The sequence below is a fragment of the Artemia franciscana genome, chromosome 7 (genome assembly GCF_032884065.1).
Source record: "Artemia franciscana chromosome 7, ASM3288406v1, whole genome shotgun sequence".
Taxonomy (NCBI): domain Eukaryota; kingdom Metazoa; phylum Arthropoda; class Branchiopoda; order Anostraca; family Artemiidae; genus Artemia; species Artemia franciscana.
This window is the reverse complement of record NC_088869.1, coordinates 33666815-33694371: the sequence shown is the minus strand read 5'-3', so window position 1 is coordinate 33694371 and position 27557 is coordinate 33666815. Positions and strand designations below refer to the sequence as shown.

The 27557-nt window shown below is 34.5% G+C and overlaps 1 protein-coding gene across 1 annotated transcript in view; it reads right to left on the bottom strand.

Moving 5' to 3' along the window:
- LOC136029189 (putative E3 ubiquitin-protein ligase UBR7) overlaps positions 1-25886 on the bottom strand; it is a 40090-nt gene extending 14204 nt beyond the window's left edge. Inside the window, exons 1-3 of the mRNA XM_065707325.1 lie at positions 25750-25886; positions 10623-10782; positions 4349-4543 (exon numbers count right to left, since the gene is read on the bottom strand). Coding sequence (XP_065563397.1) covers positions 4349-4543; positions 10623-10775 — 348 coding nt within the window. The 5' untranslated portion in view covers positions 10776-10782; positions 25750-25886. The remainder of the gene's footprint in view (positions 1-4348; positions 4544-10622; positions 10783-25749) is intronic.
- Positions 25887-27557: the final 1671 nt, after the last annotated feature.

Below are 27557 nucleotides of genomic sequence, written 5' to 3'. Positions count from 1 at the left end.
TTGTTTACATGTAGGATTTATCCTTAGGAAATGGAGAAAGTTGTGATGCTAGGTGTACCCGAAAAGGCCAATTTTATTAAGGTAACCTTTGTTTTGGAGAATACTGAGGGGAATGGTAATCTAAATCAAAAGACACTATCTGCATCCAGGTTATAAAAGGATATATCTGCAATATCTTAGGAGCGCCTAAGGGTTAGAGTATTCAATCGAAAGACACTATGTGCATCTCAGTTGTCAGAAGGGTTATTTGAACTATTCCAGTACCAACTAATGGCAGTTAGTCAAACTTTATGGGAATATTAAAGGGGGTATTGAAATAAAAAAAAAACCCACTAGTTAGAACTATTAAATTCGAATCGGATATTTTAATTCTTGCGTTAAAGAAATGAAAAAATTAGAGGCTTATATTCATTATATTAAACAAAAACAAAACTTTGACAATCAAAAACGAAAAGGAATTGAAAAAAAATAAAAACGACCAGCAAAAATAAACTCCCATAATAATTCAAACTCAAAACGACCAGAAATCACTATTAAAGAATAAATGAAACCCGAAGCGAATAGAAATGAAAATAAACCATAATAGAAAATATAGAGATAACAGGTACTAATGTAGATTAATAGATAAATCTTAAAAAGAGCATAACTTGAATGTTCAAGTCAAACTTAAAACAAACAAAAATTACTACAAACAGAACTTCGACTACTGCCCTTTTTCACCTCAACTAAATATAAAGTCTAAAGCTTATTCTGTCATTTGCGCGTTACTGAAAACATAGTACATTCCAAACGTTTTACTTTATATTTAAAATGTAAAAATATAGAAATTACATCGACTTAAAATTTTGAATTCCTGAATTTTCAGGAACTAATATCTTATATAGTAAATATTCAGTTTATTTTCATTAATTCTTTCCAGTCATCTTGATTATTATAGTAATTCTACATTTATTTGTCGTCGATGTTTTGAAAAACAAAAGCAAAATGTTCAAAATATATACAGTTTTCAATAAAACGCGAATGATATAACAAGCTTTGAACTTTTATGATTAGGGAAGGGGGAAAAGGGCAGTAGCCAAACTCCTGTTTGAAGTAATTTTTGTTCGTTTTAAGTTTGACTTGAACATTCAATTAAGTTTTTACACATTTCAAGATTTATTTATTTTCTCTATGCTTTCTACGATGATTTATGTTAATTCCTTTTCGTTTTGAGCTTCATTTATTCTTTAACTATAATTTCCGGTCATTTTTTTTTTAGTTTGAATTATTATACGAATTTATTTATACTGGTCTCGAGTTTAATGCGACCCTTTAATTTTCTTTGGGAAACTTCTTTTTCGTAAGGATTTTTTTAATTAAAGGCAGTTTTATAAAGACAAATGACTCAATCATTCTTTTCTAACTTAAGGTATTTGTCACATAGGTATAGTACCATTGGATAATATTAGCCACAAAAACGCGGAAATAATGACTAAAAAGGTTCTATTTCCTCTAAAAGAGAGAAAAATAAAATAAAATAAAAACAAAATAGAAAGAAAAACAAAATCTATCCGTTGTTTTACTTCTCACTACTTACAGATGTTATTTTCTTTCAAGATAGGAATAAACTCCCAAAGACAAAATAAAATCTTCTTAAATATTATGATAAAGTGCTAATGGAAATAGAAAAACACGAAAAAGGTTCAAAGACAATTTAGAAGATATTATTAAAATGGTTCACCAAAACGACGGACCAATATCCCCCTAAGGGGCAAGTTTGAAGTTGACAGAGCTACTGATTCGTAAGTAGGGCTCAGGATAAAACACAAAATTGCAAAGAAAGGAAGAAAACGAGGACAATAAATAGCAAGTGAAAAAATTCAAAAACTATGCAAATATTTCGGTCAAGACCTCCGTTTGACCGTCCTCAGACAGAATAAAACTGATAAGAATATTAAAAAACAAACCACAAAACTAAAATAGGATGACCCTTTCTGAGTAACGGTGAAAGGGTAACACGACGGTCAAGCAGAGGTCTTGACCGAAATATTATGCATAATTTTTTAACTCTTTCATTGGCTGTTTATTGTCCTCGTTTCCTTCCTTTCTTCACGATGTTTTATCATGATTAGCCATTGGTCTTATTATTCTTATTGGCCTATTATTGGTCTTATTATATCCACTGGTCATGATTAGTTTGGTCTTAGAAATTATTTAAGGGCTCAGGATCACTAGAACCTAAGAGTCAATTTTATAGATTAAAAGAAGACAAAAACTAAAGGAGATAGTTTATGAACAGTAAAAGAAAAGATACATTTATTATATAAATAGTCAATGTATAATTAATTGAAAAAAATTACACACAAATCTTTTTCAAAGAGTAGAGAGCTATATTAAGCCTAAGATGAGCACAAAAAAGTCAAATAGTAATTCAAGCGCAAAATAAACATAAATCACTATCAATTCATAAGCAAAAAGGAAAAAACAAAGAGAAATTACATTAAATACAATCAAGTCAAACTTGATTGTAGCTTGGTGTAAGTGACCAGAAACACATACAGGAGTAGGGCTAACAACCCCTATGCCTTGTAAAGATTAGAACGTCATTTGGAAATTACTGGAAACAGTTTTTATTTCAAAACATGTTTTTTTATTTGTCATATTATCAACAAAAAGAGAAACAAAAACAAAAATAACCAAGATTACTGAAAATAATTAATTAAATGCACATTGACAGTTTGATATGTGTTGATGTTCGTTCCTAGAAGACTCGGCAATTTTGAATTTATTTATATTGCACAAGACACCTTTAAAATGTATTATGTTTTCAGTAAAGTGCAAATGACGTTCTGGTCCTTATAAGGGATAGGATGTGCTAGCCTTCTTCCATCTGTTTGTTTCGGTTTTAATTTAAATGTTGATAGTGATGTATGTTCGTCTTACGTTTGGATTACTATTTGACTTTATTTCTGCTCGTCTAAGGCTAAATGCAGCTCTACTTTTCTTTGACAGACTTCTTTTGTGGATTTTTTTTTAAATTGATTTCAATTCGTTTTACTTTCGTTTCTTTTCGTTTTAAGGAATATTTGCAAAGGTTTTAAAAGGTTTCTCCTTAAGAATTAAGATTTTGTCTTGTTATTGATGTTTGGGACAAAATTTTGCAACAAATTTTAATAATAAATGTAGGCTACTATAGGACTTGGATGGATAGATACATGCAATATTATTCAAATAAATGGACTTAAAATCTAAATTATCTTTGGGCTTCTATATGGCTGAGCCATTCTAACCACCATCATGTTACAACTTTAATACAGACAAATATTAATCAAGCATCCCTTTAACAGCCCTGGAAGGTTTGACTTAATTCAAATACATGCTCCCTTTCCCAATAACAAAACCTAGTGCAAAGAATGTGAAACTTGTATAACTTGAAGCCCATGTCCCAAGGGCAGCAGGGGGTCATGTCAGCTTGGGGGTACAGTTTTTGGACCTTTTAAAAATTTTGAATAAAATGGCTATCTAAAAAATTTGATCAGATGTCTTGGGGGGAGGGGAGAGCAGCTAAAAGGATCAGCAGAAGGGGGGCTGGTTGTCCTAAGTCACTTTTAACTCTTAAAAAGGGGGACTAGAACTTTCAATTTCGTATAGAATGAGCTTGATCTGAAGTTTCTACAACAACTCTTTCCCCACAAAGTAGCATTAAAAAAAAAAAAAAAAAAAAAAAAAAAAAAAAAAAAAAAAAAAAAAAAAAAAAAAAAACAAGTAGCCTGCTACTTTAGCTCCCTACATGCTTGGCCAGAACGATAACTATATACTATTTTAATTATACTTACCTACTGAAAAAGGCATTATCAGCGGCAAATCGTGAGCTGTTAACAGTATTTACAAGTGACTCTACAGCAGTTTTATTACATAGCTTTATAATAGTGAGTTTAATGAATCTTTTCCAAAATAACAGTCGAAACGATAAATTTTTCACAAGAATTCCAAACATTTCAGCAGATTTACAACCCTTCGAATCTTAAAAAGAACGAATTCCACCGCCTTTAAAACAGGCTGTGAGTTTTGTCTTGTAAAATGCTGCCTTAGATATTTACCATACTAGATAATTGTACAGGAATACACACGAAATTATTTAATACAGAGCTATTGGTCCTAGAAGGGTGCATGCACCCCATGCTAGAGCAATGCCTTCCAGCTATTGCTTTAAGATAATGCCCTATAAGTAGCGACAGTGAGAGTACTTTTTTATTCAACAGCAACTTAGCATAACTGGATTCAGCTAGTTGTGAGAATTTCAGTTTTATATACAAATATTACCAATGAACGCACATTGACTTTCAATAAACAAGATTTAAATACATACTGGGCTTAATTGACATGTAAAATTCGGGAACTTTGAGTTTCCACAATCACAGCGGAAATTCCTCTTTGTGTATAACTCAACCAATTCATGGCCATCGTGACAGTTAAGACTGCAGGCTAAACATATTCCAGCTCTTTCATTTGACGAGGTTAAACATGTGCGGCAAGAATATAGGGCTTGGCGTCCCAAATAGCCCTAAAATTTTTAGAAAAAAAAAATTAATTGAGAACAGAACTATGAATGCATTTTCTGCATATTTCAAACGTAATAAAAGACAGGAAGCGCAGAACATATTTCAATGAATAGCAATATAGTACACAAATTTGCTGTAGATAAACACAAGAAGCAAGCAATGACGATGATATACTGATTTATAAATTTAAATTTGGTTTTAAGAGTAACAAACTCATCCTAAATCTTTTATATTGGGAAAAATGAATGTATTAACCGAGCTAAGATTCCTGGAACAATCAGAACTATTGAGCTAACTAGGAATTGAACTACGATGAAACTGCGTTTTCTTCAGAGAGAAAGGACTTTTACCCGTGTCTTTACCTTTTTAGTTGATTTGCGAACCTAAATTCGTCTGGTGTTACGTGTGGCGTTTAAGTGGTCTTTCCAGAATAGTAATTAACATAAAAACTGAGCTATTTACAAATAAAACTCTATTTTGAGAGTTCTGCACCTGAATGTGTTAAGCCGTTAAGTAATTTATATAGTGGTTAATCAGACTTCTACTAGAATCTAATAAAGGTCAAGGATAAGAGCGAGATCAGGGTTGCCAGATAGGGCCCAATTGTGGTTTTTGGAGACAGTTTCAACTTTTGGGGAATATATTGTAGCTCTATTATGACAAATCATTCTCCTGGATTCGGTGAACAATCCCACAAATATATTTATATCAACAATTCTGGTAGTATTTCCAATTTTTACCATGATTTTTGCACGGCCTGTGTCGAAACTTCGTCTGTTCATGTGCATACTGATAAGAATAATACTCGTCACTTGCCACTCTCTTTTTATACAGTAATTGTATGTGAAATTTTACATACTCAAGGATCAAAAATAAAAATGGTTTCAGCAAGGCAATTGGGATTTTGTAAACATTATCATACAGATTTCCTCCCTCGCTATATCACTAAGCCTGAACTGTGTGCCATATCGTCCACTTCAATTGGGTGTTACCTGTTTGATGCTAAGTCAGAGCTGAGTATATTTTATGCTCAGATTTTTTTTTTGCCACCATGAAACAATTATATCTTTTATCTTCACCCGGAAAAAACTATGAAAATCAGAGCTTGTAAGCGCATTTGACACACTGATCCTGAGTTGAAATTGGTGGCACAATGGGCTGAATTCTGCCTCAAGACATAATGTTTTGAAGGTAATCCGCCAAATTTATGACCAATGTGCGATACTGAAAACACATGATAACAGGAAAACACAACACTAAGGATAAAGCACAACAGACATATTTACGTTATATTATACTCCAGCATTTCTTGGCAACAAGTTATACCTATGTCTGTTAATAATATAAGCAGACATTTAAATATTATACGCATACATTAAATAGCCTACATTTGAAATCGAAGTTTATTGATTTAAAAAATGTTAGCAAAACCATGTGCTTGGTATTTGCAGTCCATTGTTGTTCCCTTTGCAGGTGCTTTTTCAAATGTCACTTTGTTGCTCGATAGTTCTGGCTAGTTCCTTGTGTGGTACAGTCGACCATATTTTGAAGCAAGACAAGGACCCGTTACTTGTTCCTTGTAAAGTTCTATAACATTTTCTTGAATTAAAATTAACTTGGTGGACTGTGATGAAAAGGTTGAGAGCCATGGCTAATTGGAAAAAGGGAAGAAAGAAAAAGCCAAGACAGACAGTCTGAGTGAGAAGCAAAGCTGGATAAACCTTTTTCAGCATTATATAAAAAATATTTAATTTAACTTGTTGATAGATAGTCTACCATCCATCCTGGGGCAGAACAAAGGTTGACAGGCATGGAGTAAGAGCAATTCAAATATTCTATCAGTTCTATGAGCCATAGTTAAGTGGCTTAATTTTTTACTGCCTATATTATGATTTTAATTTTAGGACACATCAAATTGCGTTTCAGAGGGGTTTTCTTCCTCAGCAAGCCCATAGGATTCTTTCTTCTCTTTTGGTGCAAGTTCTGAAAAGAGGTAGTGGCTTGTATATATGCACTCTTAATTTGTCCAATGCTCTTGACTCGGCTGTGCATAGCCAACCTTTTATTCTCTGGTGTCCTAAGGTAGTAATTTGTCTGTTATTCCTACCCTAAATAATCATGTTGGCAACTCTTTCCTGTGTCTCAAAACTGACGATAGACTTCTTTCTAAATTAGCTAAATTATGTAAGGTAAGACCTGAAACTAAGGGGAGAGGGAGTCATGTGTGTCTAACACACTGAGTGACCTATCATTTTTATTGAATTCTAGTGTCTTGTATCAAGTCTATGTGGATGACATTATTCCACCTAACCACATCCAGAAAAGGTTTCATGATTCTCCTCATTTGATTGCCTCTTCTCTTTCCACTATAGGACTTTTTTTTTAATGTGGATAAGAATGAGTCCCTCTATTCCTTATTTATATAAATTTTTCTATATACTCCATGTTGAGAGAGTGATATTTATTATACCAAACAACACGATCAGTATTAACAGCCACCCCGAGTAGTAAAAAACTTTTCCGAGGGGAGGGGGAGGACAAAAATACACTAAATAATACAAGACAAATAAATAGCAAAACCACTAATACAAATCGTATTTCTAATCACCATCCCAAACGTTACAACTAAACAATTTCAGCTTTACTATTATGATCATACTCCAAAGGTCATTTTTTTCTAATTATTTACTTAAATTTGTGTTTACTAAAAAGGATTTCTCTAATTACTCTCTTAAACAAATGAATATCATTAATATTTTCAATATACTGATCAAGATGTTCTCATCTTCTAATCCCCCTATGAAGCACAGAAAACGTCAAACAGGTCGAAACAACCAATGGAGTACTAATCTCTGCAAAGATCGAGTGTCATAATCGTGGACCGAGGATCTCAAATTTGCTAAAATATCAAAACATAAAAGATTTGTACCATGCTGTTGCCTAAAAATAAAAAGAAGCGTATATAACTCTCCTAGTCTAGAAGCTGGTTGTATCCTTATTTGCTCATGGACGTTCCGTACCAAATCCCAGGGATTTAGGCCAACCAACAAAAGAACAGTGTTATTTTGTAGAACTCGTACAGGTCAGACACTGGAAGCAAATTTACAAGAGAAAAATAAAAAAACATAGGACAAATGGAGGGAAAAAATGCTTAATTTTTCTCATTATACCTATATTGCAAGACAAAATTTTACTCGCACACATTAAACTTGAATAATGAAATTGCATCAATATAAACACCCATTGAATCTGTCAGGTGATTGGGAATCGCAATTACAAATAATTTCTGGCCATTTTGTTCACCCATGGTTTCTGGGGCTAAGCTTTAATTCCAGACTTGGCACTCGGAAATTGCTGCTAATAAAAGTGAATATAGCTAAACGCATCCTTGGACCCCGATTCACAAATTGCAGGGGGGAGGGGAAGTGTATTTTTCAAAATATAAGGGAGAGGGGTCACTTTTCAAATAACACCTAAAGATTGTTGCTAAAAGGAGTAAATACAACCGTAAAAGCACTAGCAAAAATATACTTGACCAACTGTAACAAGTCGATTATTTTTATCTGGTTTGTTTCTGAACTTCGGCAAAGTAATATTCAAGTTTTTGTACATTATATTATGACGTTTGACATTGTTACTGTATTTGTTTTTTGGATATAAGAATAGATAAATTGTCCACAATTTGGATGCTCCAGATACAAGAACAAAGCTGGCTTGGCTCCAAGAGGGGTATTTCCAAGAGCTATTTTGAAAACCATTCCATGGTTTCTTTCCATGTAAGCTGATTACATTGTTTTTCATTTTTATTCAACTGTTTTTCTCTACATTTCTTTAACCAACTTTTACTTATACTTAACAGTGAGTTATATATAAACTATTATTAGAGAGACCAGAAATTGACACATTTCATGCAAGGACACTTTTTCAAAAAAAAAACTCGTTTGCACAGCAGCATCCTACTGACCAAAGGGAGAAAATTGACCTGGAATATAAAACAAAGAAGATGAAATATCAACCCTGGATACGTAATCTTAAAGTTATTAAAATTTACATGTTTGGAATCAGCATAGCATTTATAAGGATTCAATATAAAAATTACAAGCAATATCACAGCTACTATTGACAAGGGTTACTCTTTACTTAGTGTTCATTGCCATGAATGATTTAATACATCATGAATTCTTGAATACATCAACACTAGGGAAATCAAAAATTTGCATAGAAAAAAAGATGGAAATCAAAGTAAAAATAATTCATAACAAGTTGGTTGAGCCTGTAGCATTACAAAATTATCCTTACTTTAATTTTTGGAAGTTTTTGAGTTTTCTTGTAAAACCTTAGTTCCAACTTGAGGTTAAGGGCTCCAAAATTTGTACCAATAGGAATATCCACATGTATATTTCTCCACCTATCATAAAAATACCACCTCACCCTGTATGATTACAGCCATGCTCCATACACAACCTAGTGATTAATTTATTGGTGAAACAAATATTTTTTAAACATCAAATTTCCATCTTCAAACATATCATAAGGCTTTTAAGGCCTAGCCAAAGTCCAAGAATTTTACTCCCTAGTAAATTCTTTTTCTTTGGCGGCAACTTGGTCAAATACAAAGGTATCAGTTTTCTTCGTCGCTTCAACTAAACAAACACAAAAAGGTTGAACTTAAGGGGTTTCTCACTCAAAATTACAATTAGGCGCAGGCTTTCCTTAGCAATTCTTTTTGTAATTATTTAAACAATATAATTTTTTATATGTATTTATTAACCGGCAGTTTGATGTCTGCCCGCTACTTATTCTCTAGACTCTGTTTAAACAGGTTACAACTAACTAATACTTGATTGAATCGCTTCTGAACAATCCGAGTGGTTAGTCCCTTGGTGTAATTCATGCATTCTCACACGCTCCGATTACAGCTGGATCTGGTCTTTTGAGGGGAATTTTTGACTTCGGAGCACAAATATGTAAAGTATTTGTGAAATATCTTGTGAAATGTTTAATTTTCCCATGGTTTCTTGGGATTTTTGGCAAAAGTAGGACATTTTTTAAAGAATCTAGATACATACGTGAAGCCTTTTTTGGGGGATTTTACAGCATGCAATTATCCGGTCAAGTCACTGCCCAATTATTAACCCATTTTCTATCTAATTTTTTACCCTCTTTGAAGTAATTAGCAATTGTACTGTTGTTTTTTTTTTTTTTTTTTTGTAAAGAGAGTTTGATTTCCACAGCAAAATAGAATTATCCTTGATATTAGGGCATTTCCCCCCCTTTTCCGGATAAAGTACAGCTTTTAATGGATCAGTTTTGGAAACAATCATTTTTCATTAAAATCTACGTTTTTACAATAGAAGAACTACCCCCCCACAGCACCCATATTGCACTGTTAACCCTAAAATTTCCCTTTGAGTGGGATATAATAGATTAATTACTGGTTCTAAATCGCTATGAACATAACCTGAGCCTAAAACGTACTTTTGAGGCTTCAGTCTTCTCCCCCCCCCTTCCGCTACAATACTACAGATTAAAGTTATTCTGTATTTTTCGACATACGTGCTTTTTGCATTACTAAATAAAAAAAAGCACTACTTTATATCTGCCGTTTCGAAGGTTTTGGCTCCCCCCCCCCTAAAAAAATTCCTGCGTACGTGGCTGCCCCTCTATGATTACATGCATGGTCCATACATAGTCTAACAATTAATTCATTTTTGAGACAAGTATTTTCTTACACAGTAAATTTTTATTTCAAACATATCATAAGGATGTTAAAACCAGATTTTATTATCAATTCTATGGCTCTCGTTGTCAAAAATAGAAGCTAGATGCCTCATTTGTACCATATTGGTCAGTTATAAAAAATAAAATTTAGGTTTGAAATTTAATCAAGCAATCGAAAAGTCATACCCAATGATTGACTTAACCCATCTCTCTTAAAAACTTCTTAGCTCTTTACGTTAGTTTCACTATTTAAGACTGGTTATCTTGCAACATACATTTGAAGTACAAAATATATATACAAATAATTTATAGTAAATTTAATGTTAAGCTTGACAAAACATAAACATAAAGATATTTTACCAGAAAATATGTACAATTAGCTGGATCAGATGCACCAAGGACTGCATTTGCATTATCTTCTAATTCTTGTTGGGACCTCAGAACATCAACCATTGTAACACTATCCTGAGTGGTACCATCATCGACAATTACAGTTTCATCTAAAGTTGACATCACTAGACTGGAAATTAAATACAAATACTAAGTAGCAGTATTAGGATTAGAGCAAAAGGTAGAATAAAAATAGCCTAAGAACGTTCAAATAACCAGGAGCAAAGTAGATCTAGTATGTTTTTGGAACAGCTAAGGTAGCTTTCTACATTTGACACAGTTAAAAAAATTACCTAGCAGTGTAATATAATATTAATATTCTTCTGTTCAGATCAAGCAACAATTTGAAAGTGGTAAGTATCTAACCTCCATGGTCTTTATGGAAAATAAGGATTTCAGGTCAAATTGATGTGGGTGACATAATATTTTGGAGATTTGCATATAAGTCTGGAGTGTTTTTGCATGTCCTTAAGCCAAAGCCCACAGTATGGGAGCTGAAGTGTGGGTCTATAGTATTTGCTAGAGAATACCCAAAGTTTTTCTGCCAAATTTTTGTTTCTTTAAGCCAGCTTTCTCCTTTTAACTAGAATACTTCATTCTAGAAGGAAAGCATACATGTACCACCTACAAATTTAGGCTACATTAAATTCTAAACCTGCTTAGGATATATTGTAGCTCTTGAGCATTCATCATCAAAATCTGTTTTTAATGATAATTTCTTTCCATGATGTTGGTTGATTTATTTTACTTTCTATGGTTAAGGTAGGGGAACAGTATTATATTAACCTCCAAAAATCTAAGAGCTTTCTAACTGATAAAGAAATTGCAATTTGCCCTTTTCTTAGCCCTGATACTAAAAATTTAGCCCACAGCAAAAAATTCCACCTTCGAACAGACAATTTTTATACTAATTAATAATCCTTGCTGAAATGATCAGAATACGTAAAATTAGTTTTTTTTTTTTTTTTACAACAAAAAACATTCATTTGCAATCTAGTATTCCAGGTCTATTGCATATAGCATTCTAAATGATAAATATATTATTTTGTATTTGGGAATATAAAAGACTAAGAAACAAAAAGATCAGGCTTGCACATCAAGGAATTCAAAACACAAAATTGCAAAGAAAAACAACAAAAAGCCAGTGAAAAAACTGAAAATTATTGGTCAAGACCTCTACTTGACCATCCTCAGTGCAGAATAAACTGATAAAAATATAAAAAACCAAACCTTAAAACAAAACACAAAAATAAAATATGATGACCCTTTCTCAGTAGCGGTGAAAGGGTAACTGAATAAAGAACACAAGTCTAAATGACATTTTTACAATTTCGTCTTACTTCAGGTCTCTTAAAGGCTAATCACTTTCCAGGTAGATTATTATGAGATATTTTACTTGATTATGCAACGTAAATTAAGGGTGTATGTGAAAACGATCAGAATTAACAATTTTGTCATAAATGGGACTTAGAGAAGTTTCTCCAGAGTCTATTGAGAGCTACCTTTTGGTGTATGTGCTTATTTACCTCAACTGTCTCCCTGGAAACTTGCACGACACCTTTAACGGGGGCAATAATGGAGGTGCTGTCTAATAAGAGGAAATGGTGTGGATTGTTGTACAAATGTTGAGCCAAGGCAGAATCAAAGTCTCAGGCCTTGTCTATTGAGGACATATGCTCTAATAACCTCTCCCTAATTGGTGTTGGGCTCTTCCAATATAAAAGCGGCCACAAGAATAGGGAATTTTATAAACACCACTACCCAGAATGAGGTTGGTTTTATGTTGGCCACTGCTGAAAAAGCTCTGTATTGTATTTGAATGTTTAAAGGTGACATTAAGTTTATGTTTTCTAAGGATTCTTTTCAGTTTGTCACTCAATTTTGGAATGTAGGGTAGAACAGTGAAAAGTTTCTTCTCGTCCATCAATGGGATAACATCTGTTAGGATTTGTAGAGTTGATGACTTTTTTCTGCCTTTATTTTTTGTCTTTTGTCTATAATGGTTTTGAATAATTTTATGGGGTACCCATTGCAAAATAAAATGTCCTTTCAATTCCGTTCAATTCGGAGACTATGTGAGGCTCCGAGCATTTCCTAATAACTCAGTCAATCAAAGAAATAATTACTCCTCTTTTTATAAATGGAGAGGGGCTGGAGGAAAAATGTAAATACTTATCATTATGCGTAGGCTTTCTAAAAATAGAAAATTCAAGGATAGGAGACTTAAGGAAGTTTATGGTTATCTTCTACTTCTAAAGTGAACAGTAGGCTATAGTCCAAAGTGTTTAGATCAGTCAAGAAGGAGTTAAGTGACTCCTCTCCATGATCCCACACAGAAATAACATCATCCACAAACCAACCCCAAAACGGGTGTTTCAGAGGAAAATTTTCCAAAGCAGAAGTTTTAATAAATTCCATATAAAAAGTTGCCAAATTTGGTGAAAGGCTTGTATCCATGGATAAACCCATGACTTGGGTGAAAAATTGGCTATTATATCCGAAATATGAGGAGGAACTATTGCAAAGACGGACAAGACATATAATTGTTTCTATATCCTGTGTTTCGTAATCCATTTGGTCAATATTTTCTTCTAATTTTCTTTGAAGAGCCAGTTCACATTTTTTTTATATAACAAGATGTATACATAGAAATGGCATCAAAACTGGCCAAAATTGTACCTTTTTTTTTTATATCAAGGTCTTTTAATTTTTCGACAAGGTAAACTGAGTTTTTAATGTATGAAGTTTCCGTTTGCATAAGGGGGATCCAACAGCAGTTAGGGGAGAGGTTTTTAGAACGTAGGTCCTCAATAGATAAGACCATGAGGCTACACCAAAGGCCTGAGATTTTTGACTCCACCTTGGCTCAACCTTTGTATGACAATAAACACCATTTCATCTTATTTGACAGCACCTCCATTATTACCTCTGTTAAAGGTCTCGTACAAGTTTTCAGGGAGGCAGTTGAGATAAAAAGCACATATAGAGACATTGGAGAAACTTCTACAAGTCCCATTTATGACAAAATTATTGATTCTGATCGTTTTCACATACATCCGCAAATTTATGTTGCGCAATCAAATAAAGTGTCTGATAATAATCTACCTGGAAAGTGATTAGCCTTTAAGAGTGCTGTAAGTAAGATTACCTTAATTACCTTAATTCACACTTCAGAGCGATAAGGTCCAATAGATTTGTGTTGCTCCATGAGTGATGATGGCTGACACATGTTACTAATCTAGATCATGCCAGCAGTATTTCCAGTTCCTGCATGACTACTCGTAATCCAATGACTTCTTGAAAGTTACAGGTGAAGCTGCTGACACTGTAGACTCAGAGAAGGAATTCCAGTCGTTGACAACTCTTTCAGAGAAGAAGTTTTGACGCATTCTTGTGTTTCCATGGCACTTAGAAAGTTTCTTTGAATGGCCTCTTGTATAGGATTGGTACGACTTATTCAGGTTGAGGAGACTAGATGCGTCATTGGAGAGTTTGTGGGTAAGCAGCATGTTACCTTGTCTTCGGCAGTACACCAGAGTAGGTAGTTTGAGTTTTTTTAGTCTTTCATTGTAGGAGAGGTCTTTCAGCCCATCCACAACCTTGGTGGCACGCCTCTGCACGCCCTCAAGAAGTCTTGTGTCGCCTTTGTATTGGGGAGCGACTATGCAGTTTCCAAAGTCAAGATTGGGTCTTATGATGATCTTATAAAGTTTAAGAAAGACTTTGGGGGATCTGCTTGTAATAGATCTCTTGAGTAGGCCAAGTCCTGGGTTAGATTTGGAAACCACATTCATTATGTGGGAGTTAAACTTTCCTGTTTATCAACAAATACACCTAAGTCTCTTTCTCCATTGTGGGTTTGAAAATCAATCCTTGTCCGCTTGTCAGGATCCCACATTGAGTACACTGCGTTTTCATTCTTTGGTTTAAAGTACAAGACTCAGCATCTGCTGATGTTGAATGACAGTAGCCAAGCTTCAGCCCACTCGTTGATATGGTTGAGATCAGCTTGGAGGCTTGCCCTGCATGCCAGACTGAAAAGCTTGGAATCATTGGCAAACAGTGTGATATTGCTGCTGACCCTGGTGACTAATTCATTGATGTAAATTAAGAAGAGAGTTGGGCCAAGGACTGTACCTTGTGGGACACCACTGATGATATTGCAAGGTTTGGAGTATGTCTTCTGACCCCGTGATCCAAACAGTCTGCCCCTTTGTGTGCGTTTTGTTAGAAAACACATGAGCTAATTGACCATCGTCTGGTTCAGGCCTGCAGAGAGAAGCTTTATGCGGAGCTCTCTGTGGGGGACCTTATCAAACGCTTTGGCTAGATCAAGGAGAATCAGGTCAACAGATATACCAGCGTTGAGGAGCTTAGTGATGATGTTATAAGTTTCAAGTAGATTGGTTTCCACCGACTTGTTGCGATGGAATCCATGTTGGTTATTAGAAAGTGTCATATGGGTTGTTAGATGGTTGTGGATTGCATCACTCACGATTCTCTCAAGAAGCTTGACAGCAGCGGACGTTAGGCTGATTGGTCTGTAGTTCTCTGCTCTGGATTTGTTCCCTTCTTGAAAATGGAAGCCACATGTGCCTCTTTCCAATTAGACGAAATAGTTGCGGAGTTAAGCGTAGACTGGAAGATGTTTGTAAGTGCTGCAACAATGATGCTTGCAACTTCTTTCAGTAGCCTTGGATGGATGCTGTCTGGTCCAGCAGATTTGTTGGCATCAAGGTTTGAAAGTTACTTTAGCACAGCAGCTTTGTCTATGATTATTCTGGTCATTTGACTGGTGGTGTTGGATAAAGGCGCTGGTGCTAGTTGGCCATCTGATTCGGATGTAAAGACAGAGGCAAACTGTTGGTTGAGCACCTCTGCAATTTCTCTTAGATTGGTGGCTTCATTATTGTCTTCCCTCGCCAGACGGGTTATGATCTTTGCTTGAGATGTAGTTCCAGAATTTATTGGGGTTATTTTTGCAGTCATCTATGAGTTTTAACTCGAAAGTCATGGTGCAACTGCTTAGTCAGTTGGCACAGTTTGTTACGCACAGTAGCAAACTTAGCATAGTTAGCTTGGTCCCCCTTCTTTTTGTACTTCTTCCAGTAGCGGGATTTTCGGTTCCTCTCTTTCTTGATTTTCCTCGTCATGTATGGTAGGGTTTTAGGTTTGGGGATAATCTTAACCAATGTGTGCTGTTTCTCTGCATCAAGATGAAATCAAAAACAGAAGATGAAATTGTAAAATGTCATTTAGACTTGTACTTTTTATTCAGTTACCCTTTCACTGTTACTGAGAAAGGATCATCATATTTGACGATGGTGATACGAACTTTAGAGATGTGCTGTGACTTAGTTTAAATTTATCCAACATTTCCTATACACAGAGTGTTTCTTTCCCAATGTGTTATATACCAGTGGATGCAGAAAAAAAATGCTTAACAAAACAGTACCATTTTCGCCTTATTCTGTTTTTCATTAGACAATTACTTTATTTGTGATAAGTGCCATGTCACATTGAATTATTATTGTTTGTTTTCAACCCTTTTCTTCGAAGTTGTAATAAGCGTTACCAATATTATGCCGAAATCGACAGTAAAAAGTGTTGGCGTGTCTGCTGTTTCAGCTGCCATGTTGCCCTTCCAGACAACTATCACCCAGACGCTAACTGAACTGGTCAATAGTACCATGGATACATTGAAAGCATACTTCAAACGTTTAAACACTAAAGTGGCTACTATTGAGCAAAACCTCTCCACAAAGTGTGATGAAAAGACTACTCGACCAATAGCTTGAGAAGAAATCAAATCTGCTAACGTCTCAGCCCTGAGTGCATCCGATATTATACGAATAGTGCGAGCTGAGCTGAAAAGAATCGTATAGTCGAAAATTAAATATTGTTGCACTTGGAATACCAGTGTCCAGTGACCCTTCTATTTTTATTCGAGATTATTTAGTGCAGCAGTTTCGCATCGATCCTGGCGAGCTAATTAATGTTAGACGTTTGCCATCTCGTCCAAATTCGACCCCGAGCCAACGTCCTTCACCGGTAATTTTCACTGTGTCCGATTTCGAGGTTAAGAAAAAAATCTTCAGAAATCGTTTGAACTCAGAGTGGACATCCAGTTTCGATCTGACCAATCCAGGAAGGATCGCCTTAAACATAGAGAGCTTGTTCAGCAACTGAAAGAGAGAACGGTGTCAGGTGAAAAAAAATCTTGTAATCAGGAACTTAGAAATCGTCATAAAGAAACGACGCAGACCTGCTGCAGACCACAGTTCCACAGCAGGGGATGATTTTGGACTAAGCTGTGATGTTTCTCATCTGGACAGACTATTGTCACCAGATGAGTGTAAATAGTTCGTTTGTTTCAGTTGATGATGATGTTTCATGTATTAGTGAGTTGTCTTCAAGTAGTTCCCATTTTTTCAGTAATAATTCAACAGTTTCTTCTGGTGCTTCATCAACTGAGCCTCTTTCTGCTGGTGTATTTTTGCTACTAAATCATCTCTGCACAGTGCAACCAAAAACGCAACTCGACATGCAAATGATAATGGAAAATTAAGGATTCTTAGTGCGAACGCTGATGGCCTCTTCAACAAGGTTCCAGAGCTCCATCTCTGCCTACCTAAAGAAGTGGTCAAAATTGCAGCATATCTGAGATATGCCCCAAAAATGTTAAACAGCCTCTTACAGCCCAGGCACTTGAAATCAGTGGATACCAACTCATATCTAACATTGAGCCCAATGCCTGCAGGAGAGGTGTTGGAATATATGTAAAAAGCAGTCTCAAGGTAAGCACTTTGATTCCTTCTTCCCATTGCTGTGTTTGGGTTGAGAATGTCTGGGTTAGACTGCAGTGTGATAACTCTACAATAGTGGTCGGAGTTGTTTATCGTAGTCCTAATACTCCCTCTCGCCTTGAATCTGAACAGTATCTTGCTAATATCATTTCTGATATTATCAAAGACTCTTGCAACCAACATGTGGTGATTCTTGGAGACTTCAATCTTCCCGATTATGATTGGGTTGATGGTTCTGGTTTTTCAGCCAAAGAACAGGAATCTCCATTTCTTACTTGTCTGTCTGAACATTCGCTGCTCCAAACTGTTGACCAGCCTACACGGTACAGAGATGGTCAGACATCTAACATACTGGACCTAGTTATTCTTAATAATCCAGATTTGTGGACTAAAAATGAATTTCTTGCTCCTATTGGTAACAGTGATCATGCTGCTATCCTCACTGAATTGCGCTTGTCTACTACTCAACCTCTTCCAAAAAAACACAAAGTTATTGACTACAAGCGTATCTCTGAGAGACTTGCTGACGTTGATTAGGATACCATACTCACTTCAGATATCAAACAATCTTGGCAGAAATTCAAAGCTGTATTGCTAGTTTTTGAAAAAGCTCACACTAGAACATTTTGGAGGAGACAGGCAAAAACACTACCCTTCATGACTTGTCTAACTAGCAAACTACTGAATACGAAGAATTGAACCTGGAAACACTTAAAAAAAAAGAAAACAGCTGCAAACTATCAGAATTATCAAAAGGCACGGAATGAGGCCACCAATTCCATCAAACAACTGAAGAAGAGTCATGGAGAAAGGTTAGCTGAAAATATAAAAAAAAACAAGCTGTTTTTGCAGTATGCTTCTGTTAAATTTCAAAATAGGCACTCTGTCCCTGATTTGACCCATCATGGTCAGACAGTTTCAGACCCAGCTATTAAAGCCGACATCCTAAATAACCAGTTTGCATCAGCTTTCACACCAGAAACTGCTAGTCAGCTCCCGGCTCCTCCCTCATATACTGTTACTCAACCAATGCCACCTCTTGAGCTGACTGAGGAGTCCGTTTTGAAACAGCTTGCTTTGTTGGATGTAAATAAATCTGCAGGGCCAGATGGTCTCCACCCCTGTCTCTTGCAAGAGTGCAGAACAGAAATAGTATTCCCAGTCTCAAAGCTCATCAGACTATCTCTTGATAGCTCAAAGCTTCCTGCAGAGTGGAAAGTGGCATATATTACCCCCATTCACAAAAAGGGAAGGTATTGTCAATGCCTTCTTAAACGTATTGTCAATAAGGCAGTTATTGAGCATATTGATCAGAATCATCTTCTCAACAGCTCTCAACATGGTTTCCGATGCAACAGATCAGTTGACACTAATCTGCTCAAGTTAAATGACTATATTACAAAACTACTGGAGTTGGGAATCCCTGTTGACATGATTCTTCTTGATTTTTCAAAAGCATTCAACAAAGTTAGTGATAGCAGACTTGAGCTTAAGCTACAATCTATTGGTTTAGAGGAAAAAATTCTTAAATGGATTCTGGATTTCTTGAGGAATCGTGTTCAGCATGTAAGACTGTTTGATGCAGATGGCAATCCTATTCTCTCCTCCTCTCAGAATGTTATCCGTAGGGTTCCACAGGGTAGTGTTCTTGGCCCAACCATGTTCAACATTTCCATAAATGATGCTCCTCTAGCGCTTAAAAGCAGGATGACACTATATGCTAATGATTCCAAGGTAATTGGTCCAGCTAGCACTCTTGAGGATACTTCCCAACTTCAGAGAGACCTTGATCTCCTTAGCCTGTGGGCGAAATCTTGGCTACTCACTTTCAATGTGTCAAAATGTCCCTTTCTCCAGTGTTGGAAGAATGTGACCTAGGAGTAATTGTCGACAATCATCTTAAATTTAGCACTCATGCAAAGAAGGCAGCAGCACAAGCTAGCTCATCACTGGGGCTAATAAAAAGAACAATTTCCTCCTGTTCTTCTATAATTCTGAGCCTTTTGTATAAAGGACTTATTTGGCTGAGGCTTGAGACAGGCATGGTCCTTGCATCTCCCTTTTTCAAAAAAGATGTTAAAATTCTTGAAGATGTCCAGGGAAGAGCCACTAAGATGGTGAGTGGACTGCATGAGCTCCCTTGCCCTACAAGGCTATGCAAGCTGAAACTCCCAACTCTGGTTTATAGAAGAAGATGGGGTGATGCCATTCTGGTTCATAAACTTATTAATTCAAAGGCACTTCCTGATCTTCTTCCTCAGGCGTCTCAGGACTCACGTACAAGGGGACATAACTAGCAGTTATCCAGACATTTCTTCTCAAAGCGGCAAAGCGCCCATTTTCTTACCAACTGTGTTGCCAACCTCTGGAACAAATTATTGCCAGATACCATTGCTGCCCAAACCACAGACAGCTTTAAGAACCATCTTGACAACCAATGGTCAGCAAAAGAATGGAAGTATAACTGGGAAGCACTCAAATCAGCAACATCAAACCACTAGTCAAGTGTATGTATTCAACTATGGGTCATGTATTATCAACTCTGGAGTTTCTACAAGAAAAAATCCTTAGATTGCTCAAAGTTGCAATTTAAGATAATTTAGTTGTGTGTTTTGTTTTAAGTTTTTTTTTATATTTTTATTAGTTTATTCTGTACAAGATGGTCAAGCAGAGGTCTTGACCAAAATATTTGCATAATTTTCAATTTTTTCACTTGCTGTTTATTGTCTTTGTTCTGCTTTTCTTTGTGATTTTGTCATGACCAGCTGTTGTGGTCTCAGAAATTAGTTACATCAAGGAAATCCTTTAATAAATGAATTATATTGCCTCAAAAGTTACTATCTTTCACCTGAAAATAGCTATATATCAAGAAATCTTTATTAGACTCAATAAAACTAGCAGGGGAAATCCTGAGTTGGAAGTACTTTCAGGAGTTTAAAATGCACAACTTTTATATACCTACCTTGCCTGTTAAATTAGACAGCTGTCAAGAGACATTTATTGTTAAAAATTGTTCAACATCTATTTCAATACAAGGCTATTGTCAAGTGAGCAGATCCCTTTTTGGGACTAGTCTGTTTTTTTTTTTTTTTTTTTTTTTTTTTTTAACACTGTTTGTTTGCATGAACAGTTTTACCCTTGTCAGTATAATTTGTCAAAAAATTATTTAAAGGAGGTAGTACTGATTTGAGTCTATACAATTTTATGTTTTTATATAGTTTATTAGGTTTCAGGGCCAGATAAACCAAAGCAGCTTTTTAAGAAGATGGAAATATATTTTGGATCAAAATATAATTATAGAGCTGGAGCTTCTAGTCTTTGACATTTTTATTATCTTATAAGAAAAAGCTCCTTCAAACCTGGAGGAGCACTCTCATCATACAACAAAATCCATTTCTTAACTCTAGTCAAGTTTCCTCCCTCATTCTGCTATAAAAAACACAATGAGTTTTTCAAAGAAAGATTAAGAGAAACGTTACTCCTCTAGATAGTCGATATGTTAAACAAGTGAATCTTCTGTCTCCCCCTCTAGCCTGGTCAACATCAAGAAAATCAGAACAAAATTTCTTTACAAGGGCCAGCACTACCCCCAGACAAGATCAATTTTTTCTAGTCAAACTTCCTCCCCCATTCTGCTATAAAAAACACAATAAGTTTTTCAAAGACAGAAAAAGAAAAACTTCATTCCTCTAGATAGTTGATATGTTAAATAAGTGAATCTTCTGTCTCCCCCTCTATTCACTTTTTACTGTACAAATGTTTATTCTACAAATTCTGAACTTTCCTTTTAAAGTTTTTTTCAAAGGGTTTTTTAACATCTAAGTGCCATCTGGGCTTGTAATAGTCATTTTCTGAAATAAACATTATCTTATATGTGAAACCTTCAGCAGCACAATTTTTTGTTGGACAGCAGAGGGAATTAAACAAAATGGAGGCCAGCAGGAAGAAGCAGGGCTACATTAATGTAAATCACCAGTACAACTCAACAGCTTTAACATCACATTTGCAATCATCAAGGGACTTATTACTGCCAGAGTTCTCTAAAACTTGATGAGTTTGTTAGAGGTACCAAGTTTCTTTGTTTTGAGACAAAGCTAAACTAGGCATCCTTCTTTCTACTTCTCTACAAACTTATTGTGTTCTAGCCAAAGTATGTTTCCCATTAGTTAAGTTTGGAAATTGAACTTTTTAATTTATTACAGTAAAATTTCTTGTTTCTATGCTTTCATTACTGTACTTTTCTTGGAATACCAATTGTTTAGTGCTTTTTTCCCTTTACATATGTATTTTCCCCCAGCTACTGCAACAACCACTTCAACAACATTTAATAAAACAGATGTGATGTTTCAGCTTTATTCAATATGATTACTTTCAGTCATTCTGAGACTCTTTGACTTCAGTCTACCAATAAAAACGACTGATTTTCAACTCAGTTATATTATTTTCAGGCATACTACTTTCAGAATCTGTGTACTTGCAAAAAATATCATAGATGGATGTCAATATTGCCTCTTTGTCAAAATTATTCTGATATTGTTTTATATTTACCTACTCAAGAAGGTTGGTCCACCTTGAAGATCTATAGTAGCCTAGCTTAGGCCAACACAAGCAATTAGACCTATTTCCAATATGACAACTTGTCTGAAAATTCAACAAGGTAAAGATAATGTGTTATTACTCTAATGTTTGTAAACTGATAGCACACTATACTTTTCCAACAGTTTTGTATCAACAGTTATCAGCCATCCAATGCATAAGGTCTGTCACTCTTTCAAGACCCTTGTTTTGAAATATCTGAAAGTTATTCACAGCTCTTGTATAGGTAAATATGATACAGTTCATATAATTGACCTACAATTAAAGTGAACACACCAATCAATGCCATTTTTTATGCTCTTTCTGGATACAATAATTATTTTTCCTGTAAATTCAATTTTAAGGGCTTTTATAACCCTTGAGAATAAAAACTTCTTTCTACATTTTTTGGATATAAAAATGGGTCAAAAGATTTGTTTCAAACTTACTATTTCATTATAAATCCATTTTGTTAAAATTGTATAATTCACAAACCTTGATTTTTCAAGATTATTTGAATATTCTTCTTATTTGGTTAGGTTGCTTAAAAACTGCTGTTTCAACTATATGTTAAAAAATATCAAAGCTAACAGAAGAAAGATGGCAGATGGAAAAATGGAGAAATTGCCTTGAATTTTTTATCCAGCTTATTTGAGACAAATCAATGCTTCCAGGTTATATAACTTTAAGATAATGGAAGGAGTTTATAATGAAACAGTAAGTTTGAAACAAATATTTTAACCCTTTTTATACAAAAAAAAAAAACATAGAAAGAAATTATCACTTTCAAGAGTCCAAAAGTGGCTTAAAATTGAATTTGCAAGAAAGCAAGGGTAATTTTTATGTTAATGGACTATTCAGGTAGCTAAGAAGCAAACTTAACTCTATGGTCAGATTTGTATCCTGAATCCAAATTTAACATTAATTTGTATTGGAACTGAACTTTGCCCCCTCCCATGTATATACCAACTCAGAATATGTATTTGCACATTAAGGAGATGGGGTAAAGTTCAAACTTTCCTCTGTAGTCAGAATTGCATCCTGAATTGAAATTTAGCATTCATTTACATCAGAAATGATCTTTACCAACACCCCCCCCCTAATGTGCAAATATATACCTTGAATTGGTATATATAGGTGTGGGGTAAAATTAATTTTTCAATTAAATGAATGTTAGATTTGGATTCCAGATGCAATTCTGACTATAGAGGCAAGTTTGTTTCTTAGTTAACTGAATAGACTGTTAATATAAATATTACCCATAAGCTATGATTATATTCAGAAACAGCATAGAAAATGGCATCAATTGGTATGTTCACTTTATTTTTAGGTTAATTATATAAACCACTCTATATTGACCCACACATTACAGAGAAGAGAATATAAAGACAGTAAACAGGTCTATGGCCTAAATAAAGCAAACAGGAACAAAAAAATCCAACAAATATTTTTGCCTGTATATAACAATTTGTCTTCAGTGTAAAAAAAGAAACTCGAAACTAAACAATATAAACATAACTAAAATAGATTAAAATAAAATATATATTCTACAATTAACTTGCATTTACAATTTGTAGCTATCTCTATCAAATTGCAAAAGTATGTTACCTCTGTCAAATCAGGAAAATCATGACATGTTACTTTTGTAATTTGATGTAAATAACTAGAAACAGTAAATGTAAGTTAATTGTACACTATATATTTTGTTCTAATCTATTTTTTTTTTTAGTTATGGTTTTTAGTTTTCATTTCTTTTTTTTTTATATTGAAGACACTGAAGTTTCTCTTTGGGTAAACATATGACAGTCCATATTATTGACTTACCAATAAAGTGAACATACCACTTGAAGCCTTTTTTTATGCTCTTCATGAATATAATAATCACTTCTATTGCAAATTCAAACATAAGCACTTTTTGAGCTCTTTATAATAACAAATTTTAATTAAAGTATGAGTTTTTGACAAAATAATACTACATTTTATCAGTGCCAACATTATTTATAATAAGGTTAGTTTAGGTCAAAAAGTGCTTCAATTTGAATTTGCAACAGAAGCAATTATTATATTCATAAAGAGCATAAAAAAAGGAATCAAGCAGTATGATTGCTTCATTGGTAAGTCAATAGTATAAACTGTTATACATTTACCTCTGGTAAATGTATAACAGTTCATATTATTGACTTACCAATAAAATGAATACATCACTTTATGACTTCACTTACAAATATAATAATTGCTTCTATTGCAAATCCAAATTTAAGCACTTTTTGACCTAACCCAACCTGACCTTATAATAAATAATTTTGGCACTGAGAAAATGTAGTAATATTTTGTCAAAAACAACCAAGAAATGTAGTATTATTTTGTTGGAAAACAACTGATAACTCATACTTTAATTGAAAATGTGTTATTTTTAAGTGCTCAAAAAGTGCTTAAATTTGAATTTTTGGTAAAATTCTAGTGAATTGACTTCTTGCTATCTCAGAAAGGGTTTAGGTTAGGAAAATGAAACTTTCAGGGATGAATCTACAGACTAAAGTATGTCCCAGGAAGGTATTTTGAAGCAACTACATCCACTCCTTCTCCCTCTAGAGGGCTTTGACCTTTGATGACCTTTAAAAATATGTGTGTTATAAAAGTGAAACCTTGCAAAATAGATCTTCTGTTTAATTGAAGTACAACAAAATTGTTTTCAGCTTCATAGCTCTGCTCAATTCCATTTTATGAAGTTTTAAAGATATGCAAATACATTTCCTAAATTTTGAAAAAAAAAAACATTGATATGGCTCAAAATTCTACTCGAATAACAGGAATTGCATTTTCAGAACTAAAGGCAGAGAAAAAGCAACTAATAACTGAAAATGAAGGTAAAATCTTGTTTTGTCAAAATTTCAATAGGTATAGACCTGTCATGTAGACAAATTTCAGGGCCCTCTAGAGGGAGAAGGAGTAGAGGTGAGTACTTTAAAATACCTTCCCAGGACATACTTTAGCCTGTAGACCCGTCCCTGAAAGTTTCATTTTCCTAACCTAAACCCTTTCCAAGATAGCAAGAAGTCAATTCACTAGAATTTTACCAAATTTTCAATAGAAGCAATCAGGCAATTATATTTGTAAAGAGCATAAAAAAGGCTTCAAGTGGAATGTTCACTTTATTAGCAAGTCATTAATATGAACTGTCATTCATTTACCAGTATGCTCACTATTTGTAGGTTAATAATAGGCCTATGAACTGCATAATATTCACCATTCATTTTTATAGGTCTTGTATAGGCTATTTGAGCAAAACTATGAATACAACACAATAAACTAAATAAACTACTTTTGATAATCTATGCTTTAATGACCTTGGTCAACGTGAAAGTTTTTCCACATTCCTGAACCCATTCAAGGTTGCAGTGGCAAGTAGCCTAGCACCTAGCAGTCAAGAACATCTCTCAGACAGCTGCTCTACAATACATTATGATCAATTAAATCAGCCTATTCTAAAGAGACATCCAGTTTCCACTTCTAATGGAAGGAAATTCAGTGTGCAATAATACAGTAGCCTAGGGCCTACTTTAAACTTATGAACAGATTGAGTGTGCTAGCCTATTCAAAAGATTCCATGTTATTTCTTAATTTTGTTAAAAGAACCAATTTTGATGAGAAACAACAACAAGAAATAACAAAAAAAAAACACAGAGCCAAAAATTTATCGTTGCATAAGAGCTTACTATAGGGTAGTTTTGCAAAAATTATAATTTCCTTTATTAGGCTACCACAAAATATTGCGGTAAAATTTACAGCAGTGTTGCAACTCCGGAGTTTCTGTTGGTGCCACTGTGGATGGTGAAATCATGTCACTTTCGTATAAAGTGTCATTTTCCTAAGATTTGCCGCTGGCGTTGCTTTGCATCGCTCACGCTGGTACCAACAAGCTTTTCAAATTGAAAATATTGGCCAATCCACTTGGGACATTATGAATTATTACAGTCAAAACTTCGTGGCCTGGAAACAGGTGAGGAAGTGAGTCCAATCTTTTTTTTGGTGGTGATTAACCATCAGATTTACAAAATGGCTGTTTTGCCGAACGCGCATTGGTTTTTCGCCCTGTTCACATTGGCGTGAAAAATCCACTTAATTTACTTTACATCTATCTCAGATTCTAGTATATCACTTGTGAGCTGACAGTAGTGTCTGTGTTTGACTGAATCTTGATGAATTCCCAATTCATATGTCTCTAACTCTAAAAAGAATCCGATTCATCCCCCTCAGACTTTTGTAAAAAACATAATTCATCTATTCCAGACTCTAGCATACCCCTTGTGAGCTGATAATAATGTCTGTGTTTGACTGAATCTTGATAAATTCCCACTCTTCATATGTTTCTAACTCTAAAAACGAATTCGATTCATCTTTGGTAAAAACCTAGTTCACCTATTTCCGACTCTAGTATACTACTTGTGAGCTGATAGTAGTGTCTGTGTTTAACTAAATCTTGATAAATTCCCACTTCATATGTCTCTAACTCTAAAAACACAGTTCGATTTATCTCTCTCAGACTTTGGTAAAAACCTAATTCACCTATTTCAGACTCTAGCATATCACTTGGGAGCTGATAGTAGTGTCTGCATTTGACTGGATCTTCATAAATTCCAAATTCATATGTCTCTAACTCTAAAAAGAATCCGATTCATCTCTCTCATACTTTAGACTCTATGATATCAATATAAATATAGATATTTTAGACTCAGTATACCACTTGTGAGCTAATAGGAATGTCTGGCGGCTTGCGGGCTGGATACAATTTACTGGCATCCACTTTGCAGGCAGTCAAAATACTTTTCGACGAGGCCTAATATATTGACAAATATAAAAACAACATTATATTCAGTTTATAATAAATTCTACAAACAGCACATGAAAGAAAAAACAATCTAAATATTCACAAAAATTTTAAACAAGAGTATTCACACAATCTTAAGTTTGTTCCAAGAAAAAGCAGTTACTCGTCTTACTTACGTAACTGCACTGTATTACACATACGCATTACACATATATGATTTTAATACAGAGAAGGGAAAAGGAACGAAATGAAATTATCCCTTCAATATGACCTTGTGAGAAAAAAAATTCATTTCAAGAATAAAAATACATTAAATGAGCGAAAAATTACTTTTCACTGCATAATAATAGTTTTGTAGTGAATCAGACTTCCTTCAGCGTCTTGCATAACTTTTTACTTTACCTGATCAGCCAAAAATATAAGAGAAGTCGAAGAAAAAATTGTAACGTTAGTATTCTATTTTGCTTTGGATGGGACTCATACTATCAAAATGACATAAAAGGGTACGTTAGGAAAATATGCGATTAAAGTTGTAGTTTAGATACTTCTTGCTATCTTGGAAAGCAGTTGAGTTAGATGAATGACACTTTCAGAAATGAATCCAGGGCCAAAACAATTAGAGCAAATTGAAAATGACAATTAAAAAATGGGTAAATATTAAGCAGTTCATATTATTGGCTTACGAATAAAGTGAAC